Here is a 12,591-nt window from a genome sequence, read left to right on the forward strand (position 1 = left end):
ACATAGAACATAGAACAGAGAAGAATACAGTGCAGTGCAGGCCGTTCGGCCCTCGATGTTGCGCCGATCCAAGTCCACCTAACCTACACTAGCCCACTATTCTCCATATGCCTATCCAATGCCCGTTGAAATGCCCATAAAGTGGGAGAATGCACCACTGCTAGTGGCAGGGCATTCCATGAACTCACGACTCGCTGAGTAAAGAATCTATCCCTAACATCTGTCCTATACCTACCACCCCTTAATTTAAAGCTATGCCCCCTTGTAATAGCTGACTCCATACGTGGAAAAAGATTCTCATGGTCAACCCTATCTAAACCCCTAATCATCTTGTACACCTCTATCAAGTCACCCCTAAACCTTCTTTTCTCCAATGAAAACAGCCCCAAGTGCCTCAGCCTTTCCTCATACGATCTTCTACAAATTCCCAGCTCGGCGAACAGAACCACAACAACGAGCACCCGAGCTACAAGTCTTCTCACAAACTTTGAATTTAGAAGAATCATTTTATTCTCTTAGAGAATATCCAGAATCTAATATTAAGAATCTAAAATTCTAAGATATCACTTTGCAAATAGTTTGTTATAGCTACAGTTGCAAAGTACTGGATAAATTTAACATTTGTTGATCAAAATCCTTTCCAAAGGTCTCAATTGAGGAATTTCAATTTTCACAAAACAGAAAATCGTACTGCAAGATGTATCTATTGTACTATTGTTGGCCATGCATCACTCATCATTTTCTGTGTCTCATAATTAGATTTAAGCAAGCATTATTTGACAGAAACTCATGTTTGTTTAATATGTGGCTTGAATTATTCATTAAGCTACATCAAACTTACAAGTTGCATGTAAAATAGCCTACAGATCAGAATGTATTTTTCCCTGTCTACATTTCCACTCATCGTACTTATATCAAACTGTTTTTTAGCATGTCTTCCCACATGTTTTTCCTTTTGGGAAGTAGTGTGGAGTGGTGGAAATATTTCTGGAAATATCACCTTGTTGAACCATGCCACGAATATTCCATCATGACCAGCAATTCCTGGCATGGAACACAATCCAGAAGCTTCTGACCCAGAGCTAGTGGCACTACCCTTGCACCAAACATCCACACGCAGAATTAAAGAGGTAGCAGTGATACTGAATTCCCATTTCTTAGTTTGGCACTTTCTATTTCATGTTGCCTCATCTCACTGTTAAGGAACGAATACTCAGCTTTGTGGGTTCTGCAGTAAAAGCTGAAGTTGATTTACAGAAATAAACTTTTCTCATACTTTTTTGTAATTTTGTTTTCTTTATGAATATTTCTTTAATGTGGACCAGTGCATTGTTTGTCAGCTTGTCATTAAGGTTGAAACTTTATTGCTGGAACAGCAGAGCAGGTCAGGCAGCATCCAGGGAACAGGAGATTCGACGTTTCGGGCACAGGCCCTTCTTCAGGAATTCCTGAAGAAGCCATTCCTGAAGAAGGGCCTGTGCCCGAAACGTCGAATCTCCTGTTCCCTGGATGCTGCCTAACCTGCTGTGCTGTTCCAGCAATAAAGTTTCAACTTTGATCTCCAGCATCTGCAGACCTCACTTTCTCCAGCTTGTCATTAATCCCTGTCCACACCATTGACTCTTTAAACTTTGTTGCTTGTTTGCACATAACACTGTAGAACAGAATTGTTTCCCCGGCAGCTGCTCTGGAATTCCACAGTGAAAGAAAAATTTTGGTGGGGAAGATTGCCCTCTGCTGATGATATTTGTGTGGGGCAATGGTGCAATGTTTCCATTCAACCAACAGAATCATCAAGGAGGATTTCTTGTTTCTTTTGGGAAATTCCTCACAATAATTTGTTTCCTCCTCTGATTGATTAGTGCTTGTTGCTGCTGCAGGTGGTGGTTCATTAAGCAAGGTTGGCAAGACAGCTTGTTTAGTATGCAGAGTGTTGCCAAAAGCAGGGGTTCAATTCCTGCATCGGCTGAGGTTACCATGAAGGACTCTCCTTCTCAACCTCTACTCGCCTGAGGTATGGTAACCCTCAGGTTAAATCACCTCCAGTCGTCTCTGTAATGAGAGAGCAGTCCTAATGTCTGGTAGGACTGTGGCGATTTTACTGCTGTAGAAATTGACATTAAAAAGAGACTATCCACACGGTGCTTATACAGGAGGAAAGGCCATTTAGAAACTGGGCAGAGGAACAGCAGCAGGTGGCAGAGGATGTCAACCACATGAGACATTTGGACTATTATTTGAGAAAAGGCCTTCCCTTAACTTTCAGACTTATGTTTGTTTCTGCAGGCAATGGTTTGCCTATTTGACTGTCATTGTTAAATGTTTCAGCATGTTCCTATATTGATGCCAGTGAATCCCTTTACCTTCACAGTGTAGGATTTGTAGTATTTATTCTGCCAGTTTTATTTCACTTCTGAGTAATCTGGATTCGTTTAAGCTGATGCTTATTTGGTCCAGATTTGATATGTCTAAGTCTGTATTTATTCTTCACGATCAACATTATACCTTGGTAGCAGATCTACTTGCTGTCTATTCAGAAAGGTCAGTGCAGGGATGGCTGCTGTTCAAAAACCTATTTTAACTATTTGAACTTTGTAATCAAAAGCTCAATTTTAAACATTTTCAGATCTCATTAAATTTGTGGATATAATTAGTACTGAGGAGTACTGCAAAAAATTGAGAGGTTATTAACTATCTTACAGCATGGGCAAAAAGTTGCCAAATCAAGTTCAACACACATGAATGTGAGACCATACATTTTGGTAGGAAGAATGGGGAGGTCATTTATTTACTTGGAAGTTGCATGACTCAATGATACTGAAGAACAAAAGGATCTCAAAGATATGCCAGTATTTAGCAATACCTTGTAAAACAAATCGAGCACTAGATTTCATTTCTAGAGTTATAAAACTGAAATTTAGGGAGGTTATGATAATCCTTGTTTAGACTTTGGTTGGACCGTACTACTGTGTGCAGTTCTGATTGCTACATTATAAAAAGGATACAGATGTGTTGAAGGGAGTGCAGAAGTGATTTACAAGAATGATACCATTTATTTATCAGGAAAGGATGAACAGATTGGATCTCTTTCTCTCCCAAAAAGAAGGGTGCAGGGTGACATAATAAAGATCTTCATAATTATTGAAGGCTTTGATGCAATGAAAGTAGAAATAATGTTTACTTTTGTGCAAAAGAGCATGGCGGTAATCACCAAAAAATCCTCCAGAGAATTCAAAGAAACTTCTTTGCCCAAAATTGATGAGAATGTGGAACTTGCTACCATAGGAAGTGGTTGAAACAAATATAACATTTAAAGGGAAACTTGACAAGTAAATGAGAGCGAAGAGGATAGAGCGATGAGAAATTTACCTAAATTCTGGTAAATTTAGGCCAGAAAAGTTGGAAAGAAGCTTGAATGAAGCTTAAGCACTGTCATGGCCTTGTTGCCCCAGTCAGTTCCAGTGCAGTAGATTCTTTGATGTTAACTTTTTATAAAGTTTAAATACTCGACAAATTTTCTGGGTCACTTATAAATGCCAGGTTAAAGTGGACAATGATGCATTGGAATATGAAGCAGTTATACATCGTTAAAATTGAATAATACTATTGAACTCGGTGTGGCCTTAATTTATAATCTTCCAGAACTTTTAGAAATCATAGAAACTTATGATACAGAAGGAAACCTTGCATGTGCATCGTGTCCATGCTATTTGATGAAGAACTACCCAACCTAATCACATATTCCAGCCCTGCACATCAAGTTAATTAAAATTGTTACGCAAGTAATTTTCACATGTGCTGACTGTTTCTGCCCTTACACCTTTTTAACAGAGGTCCAGGCTCCTACCACTCTCTGGATGACAAAAGTATTTCCCAATTTATCCTGTAATCTTTCTACCAATTACTTTAAAGTAGTGCATCCTGGTTTTTGACTCTTCTGCTCAGATAAGTAGGTTCTATCTGTTTTCTCCATGGAGGTTCCTTATAATTTTTATACACCTTGATTAAGTCACACTCCAACTTCTCTGCTCCAAGGACCAGGTTTACAATTCATTCCTCCATTTGGTACCACCAGCCCTTTAGCAGCAATTCAAGTGTGCAAAGCAGGAGATAATATTTTAAAGGCTGAATCTCATAAATAGATTTTACTGAATGTAACACATTCAAGGATGCCCATCAATCAAGATACTGGTGATATAATTAGTGGACACCTCTACTGGAATTGCAACTACTGCTCACTATGCAGTAACATCCCTAGCATCTGTGTATGTGCTTGAGTATATTGCTTCAGCTCTGTTACAAGACGAATAACATAAAGACCTGTATTATTAATCAGAGAACATGAAATTAGATCCCGTTGAGTCTTTTGGAGAATTTTATATCAATGCAGGAATTCCTCAGGGTACTGTCCAAAGCCCAACCATCTTCAGCTGCTTCATCAATGACCTCCTTTCTATCATAAGGTCAGAAGTATCAATGTTCACTCTTGACTGCATAAATGCTCAGTATCATACGTAATTCCTCAGACACTGAAACAGCCTGTATCCACATGCAGAAATATGTGAGCAACATGTAGCCTTGGACTAATTAGTTGCAGGAAAAATTGGTTTCACAGAACTTCTAGGTAATGACCATCTCTAACAAGAGACGGTCTAACCATCGCTCCTTGATGTTCGATGCAATTAGTATAGCTTAAACCTTTACTGCCAACATCCTGGGAGTTGCTGTTGACCAGAAATAGAATTGGACCAGCCATATATGCTCTGGCTACAATTAAATATAGGTCAGAGGTGAGGAAATCTCTCAAATAACTCATCTTCTGTCTCCCTAAAGCCTGCTAACTATCTATAAGGCACAGGTCAGGAATGTGATTGAATACTCTCCAATTGCCTGGATGAGTATAGCTTTTAGCGCATTTTCTCCAACATTTCTCTTTTTCCGTGCTCCTCTTCTAAGATGTTTACTCTTTACTGAAACATTATGCCATGAGGACTGATCACCCTCCATTACCTTGCTCAAATGACCATACTTCACAGAGGAGCATTTTAATAAGTATGATTAGCTAATTGACCATCCCCAACTCTGTTCTCATCTCATATTCACAGTTCAAGAACTGCATTAGTTGATCTAATATTGCATGGTAGTAAAGATGCTGCAATTGATCTCACACCTTGTGTCAACAGAACCACTAAACAATAAACCATAATGGAAGTGCCAGCAAATTCTGCCCCCCTTAGTCGTATTGAGGTCAGTTGTACCATTCCAACTGTTGCTGCTATGGAGATCTATTAAATTAACATAAACTGATAGTTGAACCTTCCTGATCTGTGTGATTGGGCTTCTTATTGTATAAAGCTACATTTTAGAATTGCTATCAGATAAAATACCTTACACCAGGAAATGTGCAGCAGGTGTAGAGTAAAAGTTTCCTGGTCTATCTCAACAATATACTTTTGCATTGCTGTCATGCTAACCAACTTAAACAATAAGATTTTACATATATTTGTGATAATTTATCAGCAGTTTTTGAGACTTATATCTCTTAAAACATTAAAATGGCACAAATATGTTCATTTAAAACTTTGAAGGAGACTTTAACATAATTTGTCTGATTTGACCGGATGCATGAAATTTCTTATGGAGGAATTTTGCCTATATTCTGTGTCACCCTTTGTAATTGCAAAAGTAGTGATTAATAATGCATGTCTTATTTTGAAGTTTCAATAGTTAAGTCAGGAAATAGGAAACATTTTACTTTGCTCAACATGAATGAGATGTTACTGAAGAATATATGAGAGTTGCTTGTTTGAATTTTGATTTTTTTAAATTCAGGATTATGTATTAACAAGACTTAAATCTACAGCAGTTTCCTCTGTAAACTTGATAAAACATCGCTGAAACCTATTTCTCAGAAGTATATTACAAAACAGAATTATGCCATGGCAATATTTTCGTAGTCAGTGATTGTGATCCAAAATGTTGTTATTGCTTTTTGAAAAAATGCAATTTTGACATTATACCTGTTCATGTAGTATTTCTTCTCCTCTTGGCAGTGTTTGATCATCTGAATATGGTTTGGCTTTGACTGAAACCTAGCCTTCCTTTTGTGAAGCCCTCCCATTTGCCAACACTTTTTCCATCATCTGTCCTGCATAAAGCAAGGAAGTTTTTATTTGTAATCTTTTATGAACCAACTATCCTTTTTTTCCACTTTGTTATTCCTGTTACACCTTTTTGGAGAATCTGACCTTGGACTACCTCTTCTTTTCTCTTTGTCCTCCCCTTTCCTGCCTACTGAGTTCCTTATATGTGATGCATTTTCTTGTTCCACCTTCACTCTAAGCAACTTTTGAACCATGTTGATTCCATTTTCAACTCACTTTGCGCTACCATATTTTTCATTGGGCTTATTGCCTACTTCCTCCACCCTCATACCATTCAAAAATGGCCCTCTCTGAGATGACCGTGTTTATGCTAGCACTCCTGGTTCTCCCTAGCTTATTCCTGATTAACAGTTATTCATCCCACATTCCCATGCTAACTGACATTATAAGTGTGTCTTCTCAAATACTGAACTATCCTTGACCATAATTCCCTCCAAAGTAACGTTCAACAGCTATTTCCTTCAACATCTTTTAATGTGTCTCCTCTTAATGTGTACCCATCTTAATCATGATACTGTGTGTATATTTAGCTAATCAGATTTCTGTTTCTGTCACATCAGTTTTATGCATGTTACAATTTAGAATAGGTATTCTTAAAAGCATATGATTATCTTGACTCCTTTAGCAGCTGGCTGGAATTGTCTTTTCTCTTTCGACATAACAAAGACAAATCTTCACGTTAATTATGACTCATTCTAATCTTGCCCAGAAGATCAACTCTTCCCCTACCACCCAGTCCTGTAGCTACTCTCAACCTCTTCGCTCTTTTTACAGATGCGTACACATACACACTTGCATGCATACACACCTTCACAAGAACTCACTACTGTCTGATTATTGCTTCTTGCACATCATAATAAACTGTAAAGAACAATTAAGAAGATGCTTCCTTTAATTCATCCTTTTCTCACTCGCATTTCAGTCATCTTGTGAAAATGAATTTTTCCAACTCGTTTCGATTAGCCTTTTGTACTTATGTTACATTATTACTGAATTTCGTTACTTACTATTTTATGAATTTATGATATAAACATTGTTCATTCCCTAGTTAGATGTTTGATAACTTGCAAATGTAATACTGAATGTGATGAAACAAAGCCATTTGGCACCCTCCTGGAGCTTTCTCAAGTATTTTATTTGTTCATCCTCGTTGGTAATCCATGTCAACATTATGGCTAAACTGACTTAGCAATGATATTTGGAAAAAATCGACATCCAACTTATCCAAAGTTCATAGATGTGTTATTTTGTTCCAATTTGTATCAATTAGAGATGCTGAATTCTAAGATTCTTATGGTTCTGTGTTACTCGATGTGTGTAAGTGATGTACAAATTGAATATAGGAGCTAAACAACTTTCTTTTCCCAGGTTAGATCAACAATGAAGAAGGTACCTCGTAAATTCTTTTCATATCTACAATTTCAAAAGGCTTTACAGTTTCTTCAGTTCCAATCAAGAGATGCTGGTGGAAATGTAAAGCAGCTTCGATGTATAACATCAGGTCCAGCAGCTAGTGCGACAACTTCTGACTTGATTGAAGTGTTTGGGAAATTCTACAGTCGAGATGATTATACAAATATTACACCAAAGATATTGTCCAAAGTGGGAAAAAGCTTACATAACCAAAGAAATCATCCTTTATGGCTCATTAAAGAACGCATTAAGAAACATTTCTATACACAGTATTTGAATCGTAATAGAAATCCAATGTTTTCAGTATATGATAATCTGTCTCCTGTGGTTACCACAGCGCAGAACTTTGACAGTTTGCTTATACCAGTGGATCATGCAAGCAGGAAGAAAGGAGATAACTTTTACCTGAATCAAACTAATATGCTCCGGGCTCATACATCTGCTCACCAACATGATCTTATTCGTGCAGGCCTCAATGCCTTTCTGGTAGTGGGAGATGTCTATCGACGAGATGAAATTGATAGTAGCCACTATCCAGTCTTCCATCAAATGGAAGGAGTCAGACTATTCTCAAAACATGAAGTAAGTGTTGACTGATATTATTCCTTGGTTACCTGTTAAAAATTCTGCTTTATGCAAATTTTTAGTGTTTTGTGTCGATGGATGAAAAAGCCAGTATCTTTTACTATACTGTAAAGCAAAGAACTGCAAAGATCTGAAACAAACAACAACAAAAAGCATTGCACAACATACCCAGGAACACGCTATTTTACAGATGGTAATGTGTAATAAGGTAGGATTAATATGAGATCTAACTAGTGAAGGACCGTCGAGGAATTAGCAATAATAAGTTATTAGAATTTCAAATTAATTTTGCGGGAGAGCAACTCGAATCTCAAAACAGAATCGTCAACTTAAATATCTGCAACTACAGAGATATAAAGAAAATGTTGTCTCAAGCAGTCTGGGAAAAAAGACTAAGGGAAAGGTCAGTAAATGACCAGTAGCAGACATTTAAACAAATGTTTCATCACCCTAACCAAATTTCTTTCTAATCAGAAAGAAGGACTAGATAACTACCTGTCGTTAACAAAATCTATCAAGGGGAATATCCAGTCAAAAACTAAGACATACAAAGTGCAAAAAATGAGTGGTAGGTCAGAGGTTTGGGATTCTAGTAGGATCCAGCAGCAGAGGAATAAAAAGCTAATAAAAAGGGAGAACATGGATCGTGAAAGTAAACTGGCAAGAAATATAAACAAGAGCTTCTATGGGTATAAGAAGACAAAGAGTAGCTAAACTGAGTGTTGGACCCTTGGAAGCTGTGACTGAGGAATGGATAGTTGGGAACAACAAAATGTTTGATAATTTAAGCCAAAAGTTGGCATCGTCTACATGGTGGAGGAGACTAACCAATCCAGAGATATCATAAAAGCAAACTTCTATTGGGAGAAAAGGTCTTATAACAGTTTCTATCACTTGGGACAACATATCTGATAAACTAATGGGATTGAAGGCAGATAAGTCACCAAGAATTGATTGTCTGAATCCACAGGTTTTAAGAAAGTGGCATCACAGATGGTGGAGGCATTGGTTGAAATAGTCCAGAACTCGCTTGATTCCCAAAGGTTCTGGAAGATTGGAGAATTGCTAATATGACCCCCATTTCAAGGAGGACCAAAGCAAGAAACTATAAGCAGGCTAATTAGTCCAATGTCTGTTACTGGGAAAATGCTAAAGTACATTATTAGGAAGGAAAAGCGGAATTTTTAGAAAAGCAGAACACAATCAAACAGACCAATGTGTTTTTGTGAAAGGGAAATCATGTTTAGCAAATTTGTGAGAATGGTGCACATTAACGGTTATTGCATAAGGTAGGATCTAATAGTATTGGCGATAATGTATTAATATAGATTAAGTAATGGTTAACACACAGAAGACCAAGAGTTGGGATTAATGGGTCTTTTTCAGGTTAGAATAATGTTTAACTAATGGAGTACCACAAGGATCATCAATTATTTACTATTTATATTAATGACTTGGCAAATGGGGCAGTGTCAAGCATGTGATACTGGAAAAGCACAGCAGGTCAGGCCGCATCCGAGGATCAGGAGAGCCGATGTTTCGGGCAAAAGCCCTTCATCAGGGCTTTTGCCTGAAACGTCGACCCTCCTGCTTCTCGGATGCTACCTGACCTGCTGTGCTTTTCCAGCACCACACTCTCAACTCTAATCTCCAGTATCTGCAGTCCTCACTTTTGCCTAGATGGGGCGGTGTGTATTGCATCTGTATTTGGTACAATACATAAAGAAGTAGAAGGGCATGTTGTAGTGAGGACATAAAGAATCTGTAAGGTGATTTAGATTGTTTGATTGAGTGGGCAAAAACTGTGTGAAGGAAATGTGAGGTCATGCACTTTGGTAGGAGGAATCAAAAGGCAGACTGTTGTTCAAATCGGGAGAGACTCCAAAAAGGGTGTCACAGAGGGATCTGGGTGTTCCTGTGCATGAAACAGTGTTGGTGTGCGGATACTAATTATGATGCTTGTACTTATGAACACTATCCTATACAGAAATGTAGTTTTAAATATCTGACATACAAATCTTTCCTGTACTTATGAATGACTAAATTATATTGTCCTACATTGTGTTCCAACTTGTGTCCAATTTAAGAAAGCAAATTTAATTTTGATCTTTATTGCTCAAGCCGTGGGACATAGTTACAGAATTAAAGAGCCATTCATTTAAAACTGAGGTGCAAAGGAATTTCTTCTTCCAGAGGGTAATGAATGTTTGAAATTCTCTACCCTAGAGATTTGTGCAGTTGGATCACTGAGAGGACTTCTAAGGTAATTTTATTTATGAGGTAATTTTAAGTATAATCTGCTACAAAACTGTGCTTATCACTGAACAGATGTACAGTTTTTAGAAGTGAATGGATTTAAAGTTGAATGAGTGCTATCAAGGTTTGTGTAATGATGTGAATAAACAGCATGTAAATACCGCTATTCAGACAGTCACCAGATTGTAAACTGGTTCTGTTCTGAGCCTATTTGCAAGTCAAATTGGACACAAGTTGGAACACAATGCAGGACAATATAATTTAGTCATTCATAAGTACAGGAAAGATTTGTATGTCAGATATTTAAAACTACATTTCTGTATAGGATAGTGTTCATAAGTACAAGCATCATAATTAGTATTTTCATAATTCAGGGACTCCCTTTATATCGAAATCAACATCGTCATTGCTGAATTTTTAAACCAATTGTTTTATCAAAAATGGTACTTGAAACTTAATATACTGCATTAAGATCAGTCCTGCTTATTTTTTATTATATTTTTCATTAAACTAATGGAAGTACTTTTTAAAGATAAAAGTACTTGTCAAAATAAAACTAAAGTGGGACATTGGGACCAGTTCTGGGGGAGGTGGGACTATTAACGGTCTACACCTGGGCAGGACTAGAACCAATGTCCGAGGGGGTGCTTTTGCTAATGCTGTTTGGGAAGGTTTAAACTAATATGGCGGGGGATGGGAACCAAATGAGGAGGTCAGTGGACAATAAAGAGGTAGTAACTAAAGCCTGGAAGGAACGAGATAATGAAGGTAGCGTGACTAAGGGGAAGAGTAGGCAGGGAGCAGATGATGACAGCTAGTCTGAGGTGCATTTATTTTAATGCGAGAAGTGTAGTAAGGCAGATTAATTTAGGGCTTGGATTAGTACCTGGGAGTATGATGTTATTGCTTTTACTGAGAGTTGGTAGAGGGAAGGGCAAGGTTGGCAACTAAATATCCCAGGATATAGATGCTTCAGGTGGAATAGAGAGGATGGTAAGAGTGTTGGAGCAGTTGCATTACTGGTCAGAGAGGATATCACAGCTGTGCTGAAGGAGGGCACTATGGAGGACTTGAGCAGTGAGGCAATATGGGAAAAGCTCAGAAATAGGAAAGGTGCAGTAACAATGTTGGGGCTGTATAACAGGCCTAGGTAAAAACAAGGACTGCAGATGCTGGAAACCAGATTCTAGATTAGAGTGGTGCTGGAAGTTTGGAACTGGGGTGGTGGGGGAAGGGGAAATGAGGAAACTGGTGAAGTCCACATTGATGCCCTGGGGTTGAAGTATTCCGAGGCGGAAGATGAGGCATTCTTCCTCCAGGTGTTGGGAGTGGCTGTGAAGGAGGCTCAGGATCTCCGTGTCCTCGGCTAAGTGGGAGGGGGAGTTGAAATGTTGGGACACAGGGCAGTGTGGTTGATTGCTGCAAGTGTCCCAGAGATGTTCCCTAAAGCGCTCTGCTAGGAAGCGTCCAGTCTCCCCAATGTAGAGGAGACTGCATCGGGAGCAACGGATACAATAAACGATATTGGTGGATGTGCAGGTAAAACTTTGATGGATGTGGAAGGCTCCTTTGGGGCTTTGGATGGAGGTGAGGGAAGAGGTGTGGGCGCATGTTTTGCAATTCCTGCGGTGGCAGGGGAAGGTGCCAGGACAGGAGGGTGGTTTGTTGTTGGGCATCGTGGACCTGATCAGGTAGTCATGGAAGGGGTGGTCTTTGCGGAAGGCAGAAAGGTGTGGGGAGGGAAATATATCCCTGGTGGTAGGGTCCATTTGGAGGTGGCGGGAATGTCTTTGGATGATGTGGTTTATGCGAAGGTTGGTAGGGTGGAAGTTGAGCACCAGGAGGGTTCTGTCCTTGTTACGGTTGGAGGGGTGGGGTCTGAGGGCTGAGGTGTGGGATGTGGATGAGATGCGTTGGAGGGCATCTTTAACAACGTGGGAAGGGAAATTGCGGTCTCTAAAGAAGGAGGCCAGTGGTGGAACTGGTCCTCCTGGGAGCAGATACGGCGGAGGCGGAGGAATTGGGAATACGGAATGGCATTTTTGCAGGAGGTAGGGTGGGAAGAGGTGTAATCCAGGTAGCTGTGGGAGTCAGTGGGTTTGTAAAAAAATGTCAGTGTTAAGTCGTTCGTCATTGATGGAGATGGAGATGGAGAGGTCCAGGAAGGGGAGGG

The 12,591-nt window shown here is 39.1% G+C and overlaps 1 protein-coding gene across 7 annotated transcripts in view; it reads left to right on the forward strand.

The window, feature by feature from the left end:
- fars2 (phenylalanyl-tRNA synthetase 2, mitochondrial) overlaps positions 1–12,591 on the forward strand; it is a 496,334-nt gene that overhangs the window by 77,461 nt on the left and 406,282 nt on the right. For 4 of the 7 annotated variants that reach the window (XM_043719495.1, XM_043719492.1, XM_043719498.1 and 1 more), the window contains exon 3: positions 7,533–8,159. In XM_043719495.1, coding sequence (XP_043575430.1) covers positions 7,533–8,159 — 627 coding nt within the window. Of the gene's footprint in view, positions 1–382; positions 390–7,532; positions 8,160–12,591 lie in introns of those variants that run through there. The other 3 variants (XM_043719493.1, XM_043719494.1, XM_043719497.1) reach the window with 2 other exon arrangements.

Source organism: Chiloscyllium plagiosum, chromosome 29 (assembly GCF_004010195.1).
Source record: "Chiloscyllium plagiosum isolate BGI_BamShark_2017 chromosome 29, ASM401019v2, whole genome shotgun sequence".
Lineage (NCBI taxonomy): Eukaryota > Metazoa > Chordata > Chondrichthyes > Orectolobiformes > Hemiscylliidae > Chiloscyllium > Chiloscyllium plagiosum.